This window comes from Balaenoptera physalus (genome assembly GCF_965194825.1).
Source record: "Balaenoptera physalus genome assembly, chromosome: 2".
Lineage (NCBI taxonomy): Eukaryota > Metazoa > Chordata > Mammalia > Artiodactyla > Balaenopteridae > Balaenoptera > Balaenoptera physalus.
In genome coordinates, this window is record NC_138883.1 from 34,774,041 (window position 1) to 34,795,308 (window position 21,268).

General features: G+C 38.6%; 3 protein-coding genes across 11 annotated transcripts in view; 1 reads left to right on the plus strand and 2 right to left on the minus strand.

Moving 5' to 3' along the window:
* Window positions 1-1,104, minus strand: part of EIF2S1 (eukaryotic translation initiation factor 2 subunit alpha) — a 19,361-nt gene extending 18,257 nt beyond the window's left edge. The window contains exon 1 of the mRNA XM_082451863.1: window positions 960-1,104. The gene's annotated coding sequence lies outside the window, so the exon portion shown is untranslated. The remainder of the gene's footprint in view (window positions 1-959) is intronic.
* Window positions 1,103-13,925, plus strand: ATP6V1D (ATPase H+ transporting V1 subunit D). The gene is made up of 10 exons (XM_082451883.1): window positions 1,103-1,212; window positions 1,570-1,769; window positions 5,982-6,099; window positions 7,548-7,627; window positions 8,270-8,337; window positions 9,060-9,104; window positions 10,204-10,307; window positions 10,763-10,829; window positions 12,015-12,093; window positions 13,227-13,925. The coding sequence occupies exons 2-10, from the start codon at window positions 1,729-1,731 to the stop codon at window positions 13,366-13,368; spliced, it is 744 nt and encodes a 247-aa protein (XP_082308009.1). The 5' UTR covers window positions 1,103-1,212; window positions 1,570-1,728; the 3' UTR covers window positions 13,369-13,925.
* The window catches only part of PALS1 (protein associated with LIN7 1, MAGUK p55 family member), a 105,486-nt gene continuing 97,987 nt past the window's right edge, over window positions 13,770-21,268 (minus strand). For 4 of the 9 annotated variants that reach the window (XM_082451642.1, XM_082451637.1, XM_082451638.1 and 1 more), the window contains 2 exons: window positions 18,740-18,912; window positions 15,878-16,975 (listed from right to left, as the gene is read on the minus strand). In XM_082451642.1, the coding sequence (XP_082307768.1) occupies window positions 16,915-16,975; window positions 18,740-18,912 (234 nt within the window). In that variant the 3' untranslated portion in view covers window positions 15,878-16,914. Of the gene's footprint in view, window positions 15,830-15,877; window positions 18,913-21,268 lie in introns of those variants that run through there. The other 5 variants (XM_082451640.1, XM_082451639.1, XR_014261028.1 and 2 more) reach the window with 5 other exon arrangements.

Genomic DNA, 21,268 nt, shown 5'->3' on the forward strand with positions numbered 1-21,268 from the left:
AGATGTTTTGAGAATCGCTAACTGTCATTTGGCATCCAATGAACTGAGAAAAGGCAGTAAAGCTCTATGTAAGTAACTCCGAACTGTTGAAAGACACAGAGTTACAAGGTTTTTTCCCCTTGGATAACAGCTTAAATCGGTAGAAAAGACAAGACTTCTTTGCTACACCCTTTCCCCAAGAAACAATGTTTCTTGTTAATGAACGTTAAAGTAGCCTAAGTTTGGGGCGCTGACAAAAGGGACCTAAAATTCCCGTATCTTGTGTGTTTTAGTTCTGCCTAACCGTAAGATCACAGCGCGTAATTCTACAAGTCTATTCTTATCGGTGCTGAAACATGGCAAACCGATACGAAGAGTAATAGACTCTTCAGCAGGATCTTTTAGTTCCATCTTAAGGAGCGACTCATTCTCCAGAAACGCACCACTCCAGCAACACAGGGCGATAGGAGCTTCGATTTTTTTAATATCACTTATCAGATGAACAAACTTGGATCTTTTTTTTAACCCAACTCTTGTCAATATCGTGGCCCAATCAAGTGCCGGGTCTGGTTACAATTTGAGAGTATTTGCTGGGGCGGACGGAAAAAAAAAAAAAAAAGGATGGAACTCTCTGGCCCGGAGAGGGCAAAGTGTTCCGCGTCCCGGGGCGGGGGCGTCACAGCATTCTCCCAAGGCCGCCCCACCTCACGGCGTCCCCACTTGAAGCACACTGAAAGGGCTGTTCAGTCACTCGGCCCACCTCCCTTCACGAGAGGCCTCCGTTCGCACCATGACACCTCTGCTACACGGGGAGACCGACACGGAGCCGGCGGGCGGTGGCAGCTGTGTGCAGACACTTCCCGCGCAGGGACGGGAGAAGGAGGGGGTGTTAGCCTGGGGCCTACCCTCTATCGACCATCCATGTCACTGGACACAACCGAAGTGAATTCCTGGAGAAACCGATCGGGGCGACTAGTCACCTGAGGTATGTGTGTGAATCCCGCACTGGTGTCCGGCGCCACGCTCTTCAATCGGAGAGACCAGACTTGATCCACCCGCAGCAACCGCCGACTCTCCTCAGCGTGCGCTTCGCTCGACCCCACCGCGCATGCGGAACCACCTCGCAGCACGCAAGCGCCAACAGGATGGAGGCCCCCCCCCCTTCGTCACTGACCATAGAGTCCAGGTCCTCCGAGAACAAAGAAGAATGTGGACCTTAGGAGGACCTGAAAAGTACGTTTTCTCGCTGTCTTTAGCTTTCGCTAAGTAACTTTCAAGGTGCAGGTAAGAGGGACGACTCTGATTCCTTGTCCCTGAAAAATAAATCCTTTCTGAAAGCTTTAGTCAACCATGGGTGGCGCTGTGAACAAAGATGAAAAGTGGAGGAAGAGAAGGAGTGTACTCTTCCCTGTTCTTGCGCCTCGACCTGCGCAGCCGCCTGGGAGCTGGAGACCGGGGGGTGGGGGTGGGGGCTAGAAGATGAACCGGAAATGAGGGGCGGTTCCGGGGTGCGCGCGCCTCAACATCCGGGCATCGCCTTCTTCCTGTCGCCTTCCCCACACCCCTACCCCCCCCAACCCTTACCGACAGGAAGCGGAAGTGAAGAAGGCGTATCCTGGCTGCCTCTTAGCAACGCCAGGGGGTCACGTGACACAACCAGCTGACTCAGGTGGCGCAAGACTCGGTGGCTGGGCTTGTTGCAGCCACGATTGCCCGGCCAGGGACCCGGGCCGAACAGTCATCGTCAGAATGTCGGGCAAAGACCGAATTGAAATCTTTCCCTCGCGAATGTAAGTAAAAGAATGGAACGAACAGGTGTTCAGGAAGACCTGCCCGAGCCGCTGTCCCTCCATACCCTGGACCAGCAGCGGGGCTCCTTGTTTCCTGGGCCGACCCTGAGCTCTCTCCAGTCTCTTCTCGTGAGTCCAAGGCGAGGCTCCCTCAGGGGCCCCTTACACATTCCTCTGAGTGAACGAGACTGGACAGAGCAAGTCCAGCCCGTGAGAACAGGCGCCCGGCCTGCTGGCTTTTGTAGAGATCCGCTGACTTTAATCATTAATCGAGCCATTCATTCCATATTCCCTTATTGATACGGACACTGGATTTATATAACTATGAATCGTCGCCACTCTTGCCCTAACAGAGCTCACAGTTTAGTGGAGGGGTAGACAAGCGGACGAAGTTTGATAAATGCTTTGAGAAGGGAAGTCTACTGCGGTGGGAAGCAGGCTTCTAAGCCAATTTGGGGGTTGACTCGAATCGCCCTAAAGTGGGCGTCAGGTTCGATCTTGGATACCCATACTCATTTTCCAAGATCCCCTGAAATGTCACATGCGGTGGGAAGCTATACCTGAATTTCCGAGGCACTCCTTTTGTTCTGTCACCATTGCATCTCATTCAGACTTCTGTTAATATCACCCGTCACATTGTAAAGCGCATATTTGTTTATGTATATTTACCACTGAACTGTGAGCTGTCTCCAGGATGAGAAGTGTCTTGATTATTAATCCACAGAAGGTCCACAAAAAATGTTACTTGAATGAACCCATGCCGTGGAATCTGTTCAGTTGTGGCCTCCTTTCTCTTTGGGCCTGAATTCTTTGTTAGGAGAAAAATTTTAAGTTTTCTCAAATGTGCCTAACAACGTGTGGAAGGTAAAGATTGTTCTTATTTGCCCTCTCCCCCTCCCCCTGCCCCTCTTCCTTTTCCTCTTTTTTTCACTGAGGAGCAGAAAATCAGTTTTGGTTTTGACACTTAGATCTTTTGATTGTGGTCCTATCTCTTTGGGGGTGTTCTGTTGTTTTTCTTTATTCTGACTTTTTCTCAGAGAATCTGAGGATGCTTAAAATAAGAGTTATATTTAAACCCCAAACCTAGATTTCTGTACCTACCTGGGTGGCTACAGCTTTTAATGAAATCAAGGGGTTTTTGTTTGTTTGGTTTCTACCTTCGCCTGTTGACTTTCTAATAGCTGTTCGTCCTAGGTGGGAAGTAAGTCAGTTGTGGAGAAAGGCAGTGCCTGTGAAATAGATAAGGATCAGGACTACCCTGGGGTAGTGAGGACTGTAGAACTCCCAGCACTTAAAGACTCTGACTCCATCCAAACCTCTGCCCTAAGAGACACCAGACTCTAGCATGGCTTCTGGTAGCCTAAGGCTAAGTTCCTAGAATGACTCCAGCCCCTAGTAAAATGCCTGCTTGAGAAAACTCATCCAGCCAGGAGAATTTACTCTTTGTTCTATGCAACACCTGAGACTATGCCCCTGACCTCCCTTCCTTAATTGCCTGCTAGCAGACACAGCTGGCCTGATGGCATTTCCAGTGCCCAACCTTTTGGAATTTTTCTCTGACTGGCATCCACTCTCACTCTCCTCACTCATTTTAAAATGCCTAATCACCTGTGCACAATCAGAAAGGAGCTCAGCTCTTTCCCCTGCTGTCAGTGGTTACTGAATAATATCTGTTTTCACAGCTTTAACTAATGTCTGGCTGTGTTTATCTTTGATAGTAGTCAGAATGTTAACATTTTGTTTTTTGTTTTTACTTTGAGACTAAGAGGTGAAAATACACTCTTTGGGCTTAGACAAGAATGATGGGTTTGTGAAGGTGAAAATTGCTATTTGAGAGTACTCAGCTTGCCAATTGAGAGGAAAATCAGGTGCAGGAAGTAACTGCTTCTCTAAATATTTTCCCCAAGGCTTATCAGCAGGTACTTTGTCATGTAGTCAGATGTTTTTGATTCAGCTGGAAGCAAAGTCATCATCCTAGCTGAAGGTCAAACATTTTTTGTAGGGCCAAGCAGCTCTGTAACTTGTAAAAGAACAAGTGTTTAAAGAGCGAGGCTAGAAAATACACTAGTGACTTCTGTTTCAGACACTACTACCTTACAGTGCTATCCTGTGAAATGGGGCTGTCACCCACTTAGGCACCAGAGAGAGCAAAACAAGTTTAGAGTGGAAACAAAAGAGGCATGAAGGATTTGGAGTCAACAGAAGTCAGTCACATCCAGGTTCTCCTACATACTAGCTATAAGCCCTTGGGCAAGTCACTCTTTGAGTCTCAAGAATTAAAATTTGTCTATTTCATGAGAAAAGAAATTAAATATAGGAGGAAATTAAAATTAGCATGGTGAATTCAGTTTTATGAACCAGTTCACCTTTTTACTGTAAACTTGCTGCCATTTGCAGTACTAGGATTTGACTTAAATTTGGTTCAACTCTTTGAGCCCAAAGTCTGGTGGTTAGTGTCAACAACACGGTATGTTAAATGTACACATTGGGGTGCATAGCTCTTGCTCAGGCTGGAAGCTGAACCAGCTTCACTTGGTTAGACCTCCAATGAGGCTAGTCAGTGCAAATTCAGCCACTGATAGCTAGTTTTTCAAAGACAGAACTGTTAACCTGAATTATGTCCCCTTAATCTATAGGTGAGGCAGTATGGCACATGGTTGGGGTACAGTGGACCTAGGTTTGAACCTTGGTTAAATCCCTGGAGTCAGAAATCTGTTTCAGGTCTTGCTCTGCGTTTTCTTCACCGAGTGACTGTGGGAAAGTCATTTCACTTTTCTGAGCTTTGTTTTCCTATCTTTCAAGATAATGTCTAAAGCCCCTTCCAGCTATAGAATTGTTTTGGTAACCTTTGGCCTATGGTAGAAGATTCAGTATAATCTAAGAATTTAGTCAGAAGTTTAGCAAAAACTATTTTGCAGTTGGTCATAACACCAGTCGTATGAAATTATGTCCCCTTAAACAAATCACTTTAAGTATGTTATACAATTGATTATTGAATCTTATTATCCACTTTGTTTTTCTCATTATTAAATTTTATCTGGCATATGGTAGCAAGAATGGAAATGTCAATTTCTGCTGTTGCTTTCTTGACTTTGGTTTTGGGGTTTCTGATGGGAAAAGATTGAAATAGGGAGGTAAGGAGATATCAATGGCTTGTCACTTCTCAGAAATGTTTACTTATATGTGTCATTTGTTACCTGGAGTCATTTACAAATTAGTAAAGTGATTGGTAGTAGAGTCTTAATTGATGATATCAAAACACTTCAATGCCACACTTTTAATGGAAAAAGTGATAAATGACTGTGGTATGAAATACAGAAGGTAAAACAGAATATAGTAGTAAAAAGTAAATCCATTCTTTTCACTCAACCTAATTTTCCAAAGGAAACTGTTACCACTTTCTGTGAACCTCTCTAGAACTATTCTCTTTATCTATATAAGCACATTCATCCCTTACTGTGCATAACTGAGACAATGTAATATGAGGAGCACATGCAGATCTACCTTCCCCTTTTTTTTTCTTTTCCTTCCTTTTTTTTTTTAATGGCTTCATATCATTCTATTGTATGATGAACCATGATTTGTGGAACATTTAACTTGTTCCCACCCTTTTGCTATTAACAAATAAGGCTGGACTACTCATCCTTGACCTTGTACATGTTTTTGTGTACATGTGGGAGTAAATCAGGGGGATAAATCCCTTAAAGTAGAATTGTTGGTCCTGAAGGTAAATGCATTTCAAATTTTGATATATATTATTGGACAGATTTTTTTTTTTAATTCTTAGTGCATCCCTAATAGAAACATACACTGTTTTAACTCACAAATCAAGTATTTAAACTATGCTGGCATCATAAAATAGTTCTAATAAATATTTATTAAATCATAATAAAATTTATTAAATTATTAACCAATTATTAAGTAATAATATTTATTATAATAATTATTTATTAAATTATTAATGTTAGTAACTTATTTATCAAATTATTAAATACTTATTTATTAAAGGATTGTTTCTGTTTTAAATAAAAAAGACTTCTTATTTATGGAACACTGAGGGTGGAAATCTCTACAGTATTGAGAAACCAATTAAGCCTGTCAGTTACAAATGGTACATATTCTCGCTCTCATGACATCAAGGAATTAGCATAATTTTAATACCATATTGGGGAAGTATTTTTATTTTAAATGTCTTTAACTTTATTTACATAGGGCACAGACCATCATGAGGGCTCGGTTAAAAGGAGCACAGACGGGTCGAAACCTCCTAAAGAAAAAATCTGACGCCTTAACTCTTCGATTTCGACAGATCCTTAAGAAGATAATAGAGGTAGAATGAAGTTTGCTTAGAATTGTATTTATTTTAGAAGTATCTATGGAAAATCCAGCACGGCTGTTGGCATTTTAATTAAACTTTTTTCTTTCAAAAGTAAAAATGCCATTATAAATGTAACAAGTTTCAGAAAGTACATTTAATAAGATTCAAACTCTTTACTCTTGCCCCCAAACCCCACTTGATCTACTCTGGCCCCTGCCTGCCCCTCTGATCTCATTTGGAGCTTTTTTTCTAACATCCTCCTCTAGGACCTTTGCATTAGCTGTTTCTAATGCCCAAAATGCTCTTTCCCCAGTATTATAACTGTCCTCTGGCCTGTCTGGTAACTTTCTACCCACCTGTCCCAGTTTTTCTTCTCTTTCAAAAAAATTACTGGGTATTCTCAAACATTAAATATTCCAGATTTTAGAATCACTGTGCCATTAGGATTTTGAGAGCAGTATAGTGAATTTAAAAGATTAATTTGAGCAAATCAGCATGGACTCATTCAGGAATAAGGTAGGCCCTTCAGTAAAGATTCAGTTTCCTATTTCTTAGTGCCTTTATTCCAGTATTTTAATTATAAAACTCATGGTTTTGCAACATTGTTAGCAACCATAACCAAAACTGTTCAAGCAAAATTGGATATATATATATATATATTTTTTTTTTTAATTATTAGCACCTTTAATTATTATTTATTTATTTATTTGGCTGTGTTGGGTCTTCGTTTCTGTGTGAGGGCTTTCTCCAGTTGCGGCGAGTGGGGGCCACTCTTCATCGCGGTGCGCGGGCCTCTCACTGTCGCGGCCTCTCTTGTTGCGGAGCACAGGCTCCAGACGCGCAGGCTCAGTAGTTGTGGCTCACGGGCCTAGTTGCTCTGCGGCATGTGGGATCTTCCCAGACCAGGGCTCGAACCCGCGTCCCCTGCGTTAGCAGGCAGATTCCCAACCACTGCGCCACCAGGGAAGCCCCCTTTTTTTTTTAATTTTTAAATTTTATTTATTTTTGGCTATGTTGGGTCTTCGTTGCTGTGCGCGGGCTTTTCTCTAGTTGCGGCGAGCAGGGGCTACTCTTCATTTTGGCGCATGGGCTTCTCATTGCGGTGGCTTCTCTTGTTGCAGAGCACGGGCTCTAGGCGTGCGGGCTTCAGTAGTTGTGGCTTGCGGGCTCTAGAGCGCAGGCTCAGTAGTTGGGGCACACGGGCCCAGTTGCTCCGCGGCATGTGGGATCCTCCCGGACCAGGGCTCAAACCCACGTCCCCTGCACTGGCAGGCGGATTCTTAACCACTGCGCCACCAGGGAAGCCCGAAATTGGATATATTTATTTTATTGTTACCAAATCAATATTTACATGTACACCTGGTGTAAAATACTGATAGTTGTTAAAGGAACATGATTATGATATGATTTTTCCCTGTAAAAAACTTGGTTGAATTGGCTGTTGGTTTTTGCTTTTCCAGACTAAAATGTTGATGGGTGAAGTGATGAGAGAAGCTGCCTTTTCACTTGCTGAAGCCAAGTTCACAGCAGGGGACTTCAGGTAAGAACACTTAAGTGGGATGTTTTGAAAAACAAAGTGCTATCATGTTCATAATTTCATTTAAAAGCCTCTTTTAATTTAAAAAAATACATAAGCATTAAAGACAAATGATATAGTAATAATAAGAACACTTTTAACCCCATCACCTTAACACTTTTGTGAAAGTGTTTTAGGGTGGTTATGGGGAAGACACTTTATTTTGTGATAGTAACAGGTGGGGAGTCAGACAAAGCCAGATGGAAATTAGATAGATTCCAAGGTAAAGGAATTGAACTCCTGCTTAGACACACCTAGAGGTCTGAATAGCAAACCCAGAAGGAAGGAATGTTTTCTCCAAATTACATTAGTGGAATGAAAATCCCTAAAGTCACATCCATGCACCACATGTCTGATTGAAAACTTAAGCACTCCATGTACATTAAAATCATTCTTTGTATTCTTATGGCTAATGTTTGAATATTGTTCATACTTTGCTCTCTGAGGCCCTCCTCTGGTAGCAGTGATTGTTCTTTTCTGAAAGAAGACACTCATCAAAGCATAATCGTGACATCTTACTTTTGTTGAAGTCACCTGATGGGTCCCTGATGGTTTATTTCTCACTCTAAAAACTCAGCTAAATCAAGGCCTTTTCTTTTTCTGCAGCACCACAGTAATCCAAAATGTAAATAAAGCCCAAGTGAAGATTAGAGCAAAGAAAGATAATGTAGCAGGTAACTTTTCAACCCTTTGGAACTCTTAGCAGAGAAAAGATAACATTTTAAAATTAACCCGTTTATACAGCAAGATCTTGATGGCCCAATTAATCTTTTCTCCTTAGACAAAGTTGATTGGCTTTACATGTTAAAACTATTGTTTACTGGTGGTTGCCAGGGGATGGGGGTGGGGAAAGCTACTGTTCAGTGGATGTGAAGTTACAGTTATACAAGATAAATACATTTTAGAGAACTGCTGTACAGTAGTATAGTTACAGTTAATACGGTGTTGTGCACTTAAAAACTTAAGAAAGTAGATCTCATGTTGAGTGTTCTTAACACATACACACAGGAAAAGGGGCACAAATCTTTTGGAGGTGATGGATATGTTTATTACCTTAATTGTGATGATGGTATCATGGGTGTATGCATATTTCTATACTCATCAAAATGTATACATTAAATATGTGCAATTATTTGTATATGTATACCTCAAAGATAAAAGAAAAAAAACAAACATTGTAACAACCAGATCCCTTACTAAGGATAATCTGACTTTTGAATAGGAATGAACACTTAAGAAGGAAGGTTTCTAAATTCATTCATTGAAACGAGTTACAGTTCCAGGCAATCTCTAGACTTTTGAGTATTTGCTGAAAAAGAAACACAGGAAACAGTGGTTAAGAAACAGTACTTCAAGGACATGTTTGTGAATCCATATATGTTTCTGTGTTTAACAGGTGTTACTTTGCCAGTATTTGAACATTACCATGAAGGAACTGACAGTAAGTGTGAAACTTTTTATGTGTGTGTCTCTGGGTTCTTCCAGTTCCTCTTTAAATGAACCTTATTCTGGAAAATGATGATAAATAGACCAGCTTAGAGTTCAGTGGTTCCAGTGTTGGAAACCTTCATTTTTTTTTTTTTTTTTTTTTTGGCCTCCCCGGGCAGCATGTGGGATCTTAGTTCCCCGACCAGGTATCAAACCCGTGCCCTCCTGCATTGGGAGTGTGGAGTCTTAACCACTGGACCGCCAGGGAAGTCCAGAAGCCTTCTTATCAGATACATTTGGGACAATAGTTTATCAGTTAATCAAAAAAGTGTTATTGCAGGGAGTCACAAAACATTGTACATTGCTTAAAATATTTTATTTCAACCTAGAAATTTATAGAGTCATTTGCAATTTTAAAAATATAAGGCCATGGCCTTTCTTTGAGTATGAATCCACTGATTAGACTTCCATGTTGTCTTTCTGCATAAACCACACCCATAATGCATTGTTTATAATTTCCAGTTTGGGTCTTTTTAAAGTAGAGTAAGATCTCAGACACTGTGATACAATCTGAATGCTGAATCTTCCTAGACTTTTATAGCCAGCCTGCCCAATTTTTTTATAATTGTCTCACCTTTTCCTAATTTGACAGCATGTTTCAGGTAGTAATGCATCGTTGTTGAGTCTTTCCAAAGTAATCAGTTTTCTTTCATAGAAACAACAATATTCTTTCTTTGGCCCTCATATTAAATTGGTTCACATCAAATATTTAGTACTGCTTGAATAAAGAAGTAGAATATTCTAAAGAGTCACCTGTTAACAGAGAGTGTCAACCATACTGGGGCATCAGGCAGTATAATCTACAAAGGGAAGGGGTGCATTGGTTAATCCAGCAAGCTAACTTCTCCTATAGTTAGATTTAGAATAGTATCCTTGTGCAAAACTATTCAGCAACATGTCCTACAGTTTTGGGGGAGTGAAATGGGCACTTAGTGTTTGGGTTAGTGAATTTGTTTTTCCATGTTTGGTATTATTCTGACTTATCTTCTTTTGGGAAGTTTATGGGGAAGATTACACCCTAAATACAAATGTTGTCTGACTGGTTCTTTCAGGTTATGAACTGACTGGTTTAGCCAGAGGTGGTGAACAGTTGGCTAAACTGAAGAGGAATTATGCCAAAGCAGTGGAACTACTGGTGGAACTAGCTTCACTGCAGGTAAGTTTCTGAAATGGTGGCTTCTGCACCATTGTCCCTACTTTTTACTACTAGCAAAATGTTTGTGCAATGGTATAGTTTCACTCTTGGCTAGGTGAGAACAGCAATAGTCAATATAGATTTAAATGCAAATATAATATGGTTTATGCATGAAAGCCTTTTTTTCCCCCCCCTTTGTGGCCAGTTAATATATATCTAGGTCATTAGTGTATGATTCTCTTCTCTTGCCATTTTTATAACTTCAGGTGAGTCTGAAGGCAACAAATTCTAATAGAATGGAAATCATGTTAGCTCTATGGAAATCTCATAAGAATTTTCTGTTCTTTAAGTATGTTGAAAAGAAGTAGTCTTGGTTTCCAAATGTTTTCTACAAGTGCTGAGTGAAGGCAAGTGGTGGACAGGGCATGATTAGGAAGACTTTGTGCTTACATTATTAATTTATCCTCTTATTTTAGACTTCCTTTGTTACTTTGGATGAAGCTATTAAGATAACCAACAGACGTGTAAATGCCATTGAACATGGTGAGTGTAAGCTGCTGTGAGGCTCTTTGTCCATCCTCTTGTCCGCACCTCCACATTTGTCACGGACCTACTAGGAATCAGGCACTGATCGCCCGGTGAATAAGATGTTGCCCCTGCCCACAGTGGGAAGGGCAGTGAGTCAGTAATACAAATAACTGTTAGTAAATCCTTTGATAGAAGTGTGTGTATGATTTAGGGGGTAGTTAGAGGAGAGTGGTGAGTTAGAAAGTACGGAATGTTTTACTCATTTCTGATTATTCATGAATAAAAGGTGAAACTATTTCTCAAGAGCCCTAATGTTTTTGTAAGTTCTTTCCAATGACTGAGTGATAAATGTTTTTGAACACATGAAGTATTAAACTTCAAATCTCTCTTTCTTAGGCCTTATGTCCTGTTCTCTTGCTGTTCTCCTTGATTTCTAAAAATAAATTTTCCCATTGGATGCATTTATTTTCCATCTCTCATTTCATTATTTTAAAACTATGACTGCTGAATGTTGCCACAGTACTTTTTGCTTAAGAAACCCAGTTTTCATTAAAGAAACACTTATTCAATTTTAAAGTAAGAAAGGAGCAAAATTTGAGCAGCAAGGAAATTATTTTGCTTGGGCTCTATTAGTGTTAAAAAGGAAGTTATCTCATTTTTAAAAAACTCAAAACACATTTCCTGACTGCTTGCTTGTGCCAGCCTCTTGCATGGAATTGCAAGCAAAACAAAATGGATAAGGTAACAGTTCCAATTCACAAGGAGTTCACATTCTAGAAGCAGAATAGGCAAATTCTGTGTAAAGTAGAACCTTACGATTAACACAAAATTCAACTTACCGTATTCTCTCTGCTCAATGCTCCAGTTTTTAACAGTGGATTGCTGTTGTATTTAAAATAACATCTGTGGTTCAATGTTACATATTCATATAAATTCAGTATATTCAGTGTTGTATATATCATGGTCCGGTGTTACCTGTCCATAGAAAAGACAGTATGAGGGCATATTCCAAAATATTTATAATAGCTAACTATAGAGTGGTTGGATTATACTTCATTTTATTTCTTTGTGTTTTTGTTTTTTGCATTAAATGTACATTTATTTTACAGTTAGAAAAAATAAGTTAGTTATACAAATGAGCACTGGCAATTTGAAAAAAGGTTTGAAGTTCTCACTATATATATATTTTTTAAACCCTAGTCATCATTCCCCGGATTGAACGTACCCTTGCTTATATCATCACAGAGCTGGATGAGAGAGAGAGAGAAGAGTTCTATAGGTTTGTTGGAATTTGCAGTTATTGATCATTTTTTGTTTTTCCATATTCCAAAAGCTCGATTTTCTGAGACATGTTGGCTTATGTTCTTTAGAATTAGCACAGCTTGGGACTTCCCTGGCTGTCCAGTGGTTAAGACTCCACGCTTCCGTTGCAGGGGGCATGGGTTTGATCCATGGTCAGGGAACTAAGATCCCACATGCAGTGCAGTGCGGGCAAAAAAATAAAAAAAAATTTAAAAAAAGAAAGAATTAGTACAACTTGTATTTTATTCTGATAAGAAACAAGAAATAATATTGCCAAAGGCTGTGGAGACAGATCTGTGCCAAGTTTTGCACACACCTAAAATATGGCATCTCTGAAAACTTAGGCCCTTCGGAGAAACTATAAATAGCCTTGATAATTCTTTAAAATGAGACAATGATTCAGATGGGGTGTCTCCCACATAAAAAGAAACTGGAATTAATCAGTCAATCAACAAATATGTATTGCGTGTTGAAAATGTTCCAGGAGAAAGTATAAAGTATTTGGGGGCATTACATAATAATATAAATCATACCATTAGAGAGAGTACTTGGAGAGAAATGATACCTGTACAGGAATTAGCTCTGAACATTTAGAGCTAGTAGGGACAATAAATACTAAATAGGTGGTGTGCAGGGGTCAGTGTGTCAGTTTCAGAGAAGTGGGAGATAGGTGAAGGCAGGCGTATTCAGGAAAGGCATAGCTGTCTTGGACCTTGAGTAGCATCTGAGTATGATTTATAATCGTAATTAGCAAAATTTAGTTTGTCCTTCAGTTGATGTGCAGGGTTGTGGTAATCCAGATTGAATGATCCAAAATTTTAATGTCTGAATGCTGAAAACCTGTTCCGTTATCAGGGAGTGGACATCAAAGTTTATTCACCCTGAGACAGGAGCTTTTGAAATCAGTTATTAGCTTAAAATGTGTGTGTATTCTACCTCAAATCTTTTTTTTTTAAATGGGTTATAAATATGTTACTGAAATTGAAATTAATAAAGGTAGAATTTTGTTCTACTTTGTAGGTGTTTATTATCCTTGTTACAGAACTAGAAGAAATCAATTCTACTTAGTACCAAAACAGCATTCAGAAAATTCCCTCCTTTATTTTATAGGTTAAAGAAAATACAAGAGAAGAAAAAGATTCTCAAGGAAAAGTCTGAGAAGGACTTGGAACAACGGAGGGCAGCTGGAGAGGTGATGGAGCCTGCTAATCTTCTGGCTGAAGAGAAGGATGAGGATCTTCTCTTTGAATAATCTTTTCTGCTGATTCTTTCAGAAGGCCTAACATGGTATCATTTTAATTCACGGTGTGTAGGTTTGGTATGTGTGGCTATTTAATTTTTGGCCTAAGAATTTCACCAGTTGTAAAATTCCCTGATGTCCGTTTACGGGATTACCTTTGCAGAATCATAGTTCAGCAACCATTTATCACCAATGAGATTTGTAGAACCTGCCCAGAGACTTATAGAATTTATTCTGCGAAGTGTCACCCTACTGCACTTACATGTCTGTTGCAAGTGATCTGCTTACCAACATATTAAGAAATTCCCCTAAGGAAACAGCAGTGGTCTCAGGCCAACACACGTAGGACAGCTACTGCTGGAACACCCTTTGTTCCTACCTACTTGCACACCATTGTCTGAGATTGCTGCAGCCATCCTTGTGTTAGTTACTGTGGGACTTCTCTCCTCAAGCTTTATGAAAACCTTCACTTATTCTTCCTTGAATGACAGGTCTGTCTTGTCTGTCATGGGAACAGTTCTGCCAATTCAAATGTGACTATGGTAATAAACAGTAAAATGATTTAAAAATGAGTTGTTCCTTTTTAATGAATTTACTGCTAAGTTGTGTTCTTATGCTCAGATCACCACATGGGATTGGCATCCAAAAAGAGCTTTCTCTGCAGACATGTATGTAGTGGGTAGCTTCCCTTTTCCCCCCTTCATATTTCAGTGTTTTACTAATAAACTTACTGAGGTGAGTGATTGATTGCTGAATTCTGGGATACTAATAAATATGATTGATTGCCAATGAGTTAAGAGGGCTTATTATTACTGCTGTTTTTTCTAAGAAAAAATACTAATTAATTCCCATTTGAGAGTAATAAGGTAACTGTACTATTTTATAAGCAGTAACAACTTGAGGCATTTGAATGGCCATATCAGGTGACTGACTGAGGTTTTTAGTAGTTTGATCTGGTGTGAGCCATCCATGATTACTCAGGCTTTCCTGCACTCAGTTATAGGCATTGTTTGACGTGACTGGCCATGGAACAGTTTTTAATTAGTGAAATTGTGACACTAGCCTTAACCGTATTGTGTTTAAATCAACTGATATCACAGCCTAGGCTAATTTTAAAGTAGGTAATTTTAAAGTAATTATTTTGCATAAATTTAACAAAGACCTACTATAAAATAGCTTAGTGGTATTAGACATTTGTGTTTTATCTATATTATTATCTCATCACAACAACCATTAAGAGGTACGGATTGTTTTAATCCTGCATTTCACAGAAGAAAATTTTGAGGCACAAGGAGCTTGAAGTGGTGAATCCCAGATTTAAATCCAGGCAGTCTACCTTCCTTCAGAATTTTTACATCCTTAACTTCTATCCTTTTTGCCTCCCCTATGTTAAAAAAAAAACTTTGGGTAAAGGTAAAGACATAAGGCCTGTCCTGGAGGAGCTGGTTTTTAGGAAATCCTGTTGCTGCTCACAATAAAATCTCAGATTAAATGTAAATTCAGTAGTGATTGATTGATTGGAAAACCAACAAACTGAGTTCATAAGAAGTCTTGAAAATAAATAAATAGGTAACAACTGCTTAATCCTCCCAACACTCCTCTAGTGAGTTAGTTTGTTATAAATACCATCATCATCTCCATTTTGCAGGTGGAAGGCAGGCCAAATGTATCTTGATTTCAGAGCCTTGGTTCTTAAGTAAGTAAGTGATAATGTACGGCTCTGTAGGAGGCAAAAATTAGCTGGAAAGTAGATGCAGAGAGCCAGGTTTCGTGGGTTTTCATTTAGATGATAAATTTATGTTCACCTTAAGGAACTAAGCCAGAGAGGTACCCTAGATTTTTTCCTGTGGCACCATAAACCTCTGGTACTTACTGCCTTTGGCTACCCTCCCTACAAAAGTGCAGAAGATTTTACAGTTTAGCATATTGTTAAATAGAAAGAGACAAAAGAGTGGACAGAAAATTTGTTGCGTGGGGTTGGGGTGATCCGAGCTGTATGGGAAGGGAGTAGATCAGGAATAGGAATAGAAAGTTGGACTGGGGTAGCAGGTGTGTGTATGTGTAACAAACACTTTTTGGTACATGATTTGGCCTCCTTTGCGAGATACAGAGTAGGTATTATAGAAAAAGGGGAGGGATGAAGAATGGAGAATGAAAATATGTTATATATTTGTCAACAACTCATCCTATCCTCGGTGTTCTCAAATCGGTGGTTGCATATAGTGGAATTCGCCTGAGTATTACATACCTTCTTCCCCAGAAAAGTAGTTCTAGAGTACACAGCTTTAAGTTGTCTATCTTTAATACAGTTTAAACAATTAAGGAAACAGAATCTACATTTGTGCCAGTAGGGGGCACTCCCCCACTGTGAAGAATAAATTAAAATGTATTTGTGTTTCACCCAGAGGTTCCAATGGACTTGATTCTGGCAAAACTTGAAGACAAGGGTGGGTCATTTTAGATGTGTTGAAACCTTGAATGGCAGAGGATATAAACACAGCAAGAGAAAGTATTCAGTGACTTTTTAAATTTGAAATATAATTTTACTTTTTATTTTTACATTACAATGTGCAGTGTTACATCTCAAAACAACAGAGTGCAGATACAGGCAGGGTAAGAGTACAAAGGAGGATTAACAATAGATGTCAGAAAGGTTACCTTTATTAAGGCTAAATCCCTGGTTTAAATTTTCCACACACATTCACAGAATTACATTCAAATTATTCCTTAGGCCATGAGAAAAGGAAAAAAAAAAATCCAGACATTAGATTTTCATAGAAAGCAAATCTGGATTAACCTAAACACTATTCTCCTTTCTGTTTGTTCTGACTTAAGGAAATTTAGTAAAGGAAGATTATTTCCTTATTTGAACTAATGTGCATTTCATTAGCGATTGGTATCATTCCTATAAGTGGTTAAGACCTCCCCCAACACTGGGGTCTCCAATCAGAACCACAGAGGGACAGGAAATGGAATTGGCCAGAGCGGTGTAGAGCACAACTAGGTGGAGAGCAAGTCTTTTTTCTATTTTCTTTCAAGGAAGTCAGCAACAACTCAGTTTTCACTTTGTAGGGACTATGTTGAATATCAGCACATCCATATCACCAGGATTGAGGAAAGTTGGGATATAAACATTTCTATCCCTCTACCACTGCTGATGAGGAAGGAGAAAATTATATAGGACTTAACTGATCCCCAAAATACCTCATCAGCTTAGATTTTTAAGAAGTATACTACGGCGTAGCATGTGCCTCGGTAGGGGACTTGGACTTGCTTGTTAAAGCCATGCCTGAGTCTGCATAGCACATGGCCCTAGTGTTGGCCCTGTGGTCTACAGGTAACTCAGGGACTAGCACAGCAGCCACTTACTGACACCACCTGAAATCTCATTCTAACTTGACTCAAACTGCAAACATTTTAGATCTTAGGGTTGAAAATAGTTGTCAGTTATGATAAGCAGCTCACAAAACTCCACTGTCTACCACAGACTACCTTTCATTCCTAAAGAGAAAGTAAATTGGAAAACTGAAAAGATTAAGTACTTACAGTGCCTTGTTTTCAGTGCTGAAAATCACTGTGACCTTTGCATTTTCCTGCCATAAACTGGAGTGTTTCAGACCTGAAGAGACAGTATGTATGGCATTCCTTCCCTCAACCTAGGAATGTTACTTTCTTCCTAAGGAACATTATCTTGAAAGTATTTCCACACAAGATATATTCCACAGCCAACTTTGAGGCCATGTGAATTTCAACAGAAAAAGGCAGCATATAAACTGTCTACAATTTGTTCAAATAATATTATGCAAAGGAGAAAAACTCAAGTATGTACATGACACTGAGACAAACTACTCATTAAGAACAGTTGCTTATGTTAAATTAAGTGACAATTCAGTATTATTCCAGTGTTTAGCTTTGGGAACAGGAATTGTTGTAGCTAAAGTCACCATATAAATAAAATCAAGACATTCACATTTGAGGTTGTTCGTCACACATCACACCATCCCTTAAGCCTTGAAAATACTGCAAATTAACTTCCATGCCAATTACAGAAGTTGAATTTTAAAGCTACAAGCTATAGAGACAGTATGAAAGTTTCATTAGCTTAAATGTTTTATGATTTAGCTTGTTGCATTCTGATCATAAGAGGCAGACCTTATCAGGATAAAAACCTATTTCTATATGCTTAACATTTTCCCTGCAATGTTCTTTTCCTAAAATGTTCAAATGACTTTCAGGTCATCCTTTCCTTCTGATCTCAAAGTCAATTGTCATATCATTTCCCTCATATAATTTTATTCCAATGCTGAACAAGTGTAATCAATGACCATTTGTCAATCTATTAAATATTAGTATACAGTACAGCAACTATATTGATCACAGAATTCCAGTTTATTACCTACATATATAGCACAGTCATCAAATTATACTGTGCTCATATATAAAAATGAAAAAACTGTCAAATGTGCTATGTCCTTTTATGCATGTAAAAAACTATTTGCATCATGAGGAAGAAACTTAACAGTCAACACAGTTTATATGAATATCTGCCATTCATAAAAATGTAACTTATACATTCTATTGTACTATGCAGATCAGGAAAAGGAAGTAAAAGTTACCCAATCAGTTGCAACGATTAAAGAAAAAAATTCAGAAAATCATTATACCTTTAAAAAGATCAGCATATGTTGTATATGTTTTAGATCAGAGTCTAAACAGGTGTGGCCTTTGCATAAACCTTTCACGTGTGCAGTGAAGTCTGATCCACAAGTTTGAGCTAAAAAATTGGTGCTTCTAACAGAATGTTTTTAAGAATTAAAAGACATACAAATGAATTCAAGCCTAACAGAGTAGCTCCAGACCAAAGTGGCACCATTTTTTTAAAAGTAGTTCTGATGACTAACCAAATACTGTTGTCTTGCCCAGTGCACAGAAGCACAGTTTCCCTTCACCCACAAATTCCCATGCAGTCATTTAAGTTAACTGTTAAATAACATCAATATTTATTACTATGTGAGACATGGACCATTGTGCATACACACAAAAGTTTTTCATGGAATTATGACTAGGCAGAAAAGATTTGGTTAGGTGAAAACAGAATTAAAAGGTTTTTATGTGGATAAAATGGAACTGCTCTGTTGAAAACTTCCATTTAAAATCCCCAAATGAGGCAAGAACCTCTAAAGCCATGTACAGAGAATAAAGAATGCTGTTAATGAATTGCCTAAGGGGTTTTTCTTCTCACTAGTTCAAGATCTAAGAACAGGTCTACAATTTATACTGCCTGCCACCTTCTCAGAGACTTGCTCAAGTATCAGGGCTATCTTCCTATTGGCAGTTTGCCAGATCAAGTCCAATCATGCCACAGAATGGATGTTTCCTTCACCTCAGCCAAGTGGATGGCACCCACTGAGGTTCAGTATCAAGTCTGTTAATCAACCTAAGCAATTCCTGATAGGCTTTATCAAGATCCGAGTTCACAATTGCTGTGTCAAAGTAGTGGCCATTGTTCTGCTCCATCTCTCTAGTCTTCTCAATGATTTCTCTCAACTCTTCAGGCTGCAAAGAGAAGATAAAAATTATGAGGTAATCCATTCCTTACCAAAATATACAATGAGTCAGAGATGGCTGAAGAACAAGAAATGGCCTTAATGCTGCTTTCCTTCTGTCTCTCAAAATACTCAGCCTCCAGTGTTCAACCCAACCCTGTCATGGCCACAGGGATTTCCTTTGCTCCGGCATCTTCAGCACTCACACTGCGAACCATTTGCAACTCAATATAACCTGTTTATACTGCTATTTAGGTTTTTATATATTTCTGTCTTATCCACAAGACTAGAGGCCTCAAGAGCACAGACTGTTGCTTTGAATTCCCTACAGACGTTCGTTTTCAAACATTTTAGGGCACCATAACCTCTTCCTAAAAATAACATCTTCTGTAACAGAGTGAACCTTTCTGGCAGGACCTTAAGTGCCACCTGCTCTTGGCTCTTATGAAGAACCCCTGCCCTCTATATCTGTTGCAGAGTTAAAAAGAGTAAACATCATGAGCAAAGGATCAACAGAATGGGTATCTTTTTCTATGAAAACACTGCTGGGAAATCCAAGATTTTAATAATCTAATATTTTTTTGGGGGAAATAGCTTTTAAAATTGCTTCTCTACTTTCAATACACAAAGGAGGTCTTCCAGATGCAAAAACAAGTATCCTAAGAAGAGTTTGGGAAGCCATATAGGGCAGGCTACTTTAAAATAATGCGTAAAGGAAACAGCTGTTTCACAGATAAGCAGATGGCAAGGTTATATGCAAAACTTATCGAGAACCTTCTGATAATCAGGCACATGTGTCCAAGAAAGTGAAACTGCCCCCAAATCACCCCTGTCAATGAAGAGAACTAATTAAATGTCCATATGTCTCAGACATAAAGGCCATACATCAATACTATATTGGACCCACAATACCAAACAATTTGTATCGTTCAACTGGTTGAACTTTTTTAACAGAAGGAAAACATATTAAAAGTATGACAGCTCTGGCTTGTCCTGAGTCAGTTTCTTGTGTGGCCCTCTAATTTTCTTTCTGGAATGTTGTGCATCTGGCTCTGGTACACAGAATCCTTTGTTTCCCAGCAGGGACTCTACTACACCACTGTAACTGAACATACTGTGACATTCTGGTTAAAACTTATGTCTACTCAAAGCTCAAGATTATTGAAAGAACATTCTAGAACTCAAAGTAGAATCTAAACCTTGTGTTACTAGATTTGAAATACAAATGTTAAGCCCCACATCTTACATAGATTCACATGAATATCTAATCCACCTAGTTTTTCTGTATCAAATTTAAGTATTCATCTTTTGCCAAAATGACTTATTTACTTGGTAGTTTATGTTTTAATTTTTCAAATTACAATTCATGACGAAATTGAAACAAAATGTTTTTGCTCATATATCTTTGGCCTGAAAAAATTATCTATAGGCAAAACTGACCATAACAGTTCATACTATTAGTTTACCACTCTCAAGCCCCCATTACAGCAGCAAAGATTCACAATACAATGAAATAACTGATTATTTAAATTTTGCATTTGGTGAGGAACACCATCACTTTCTTAGTTAGCACTATCTCATAGAGTTAAAATTGAGAATTTGTTTTTACTCAACACTTCTATTGTGTGATAAAACACTATTAAATACCAAAGGATATAAAACATAAAAGGCAATCATATACACCACCCTTTACCTAACAGCTGCAAAATACACATTCTTACTGGTGTGCAGGAACATGCACCAAGATAGAACAGATACTGGGTCATAAAATAAGACTCAACAAGATTTGAAAGACTGACATCTTACAGAGTATGTTCTCTTACCACAATGGAATTGTAAATCAATAAAATATTTTATAAATCTCCAATAGATGGAAATTAGATATTTCTAAATAACCCATGGGTTAAAGAAAATGACAGAGGAAACTAGAAAATATTTCTAACAAAATGGTAATGAAAAATATAACCTTAATTTGTAGGATGCAACTAAAGTACTTAGAAGGAAATTTATAACTTTACATTAGAAAAGAAGAAAGGTTTAAAAATCATCTAAATTTTCTTCAGACACTAGAGCAAGTGCAAATTAAAGCCAAAGTAAGTATAAGGAAAGAATAAAAATAAGTCAATTAAATGGAAAATAGTCAAACAATAAAGAAAATTAAGAAAAAAGTCTCCCAACTTATTTCTGTTTCTAAAGTGTTTTGGTTATTCTTTAAAATTTCCATACAAATTTTAAAATAATCTTTTCAATTTCCAGAGAAAAGCCACTGGGATTTATTTTGCCCAGATGACAGGTTTCTTGAGGTATAATTCATTTACAATTCACCCATTTAATGGTGAACTGGAAGCAATTCAATGGGGGATTCA

Coding starts and splice junctions, on each gene's coding strand:
- ATP6V1D (XM_082451883.1), top strand. CDS start 1,729: ATGTCGGGCAAAGACCGAATTGAAATCTTTCCCTCGCGAAT. Junction 1,770..5,981: donor GAAATCTTTCCCTCGCGAAT/GTAAGTAAAAGA, acceptor TTATTTACATAG/GGCACAGACCATCATGAGGG. Junction 7,628..8,269: donor TTCACAGCAGGGGACTTCAG/GTAAGAACACTT, acceptor CTTTTTCTGCAG/CACCACAGTAATCCAAAATG.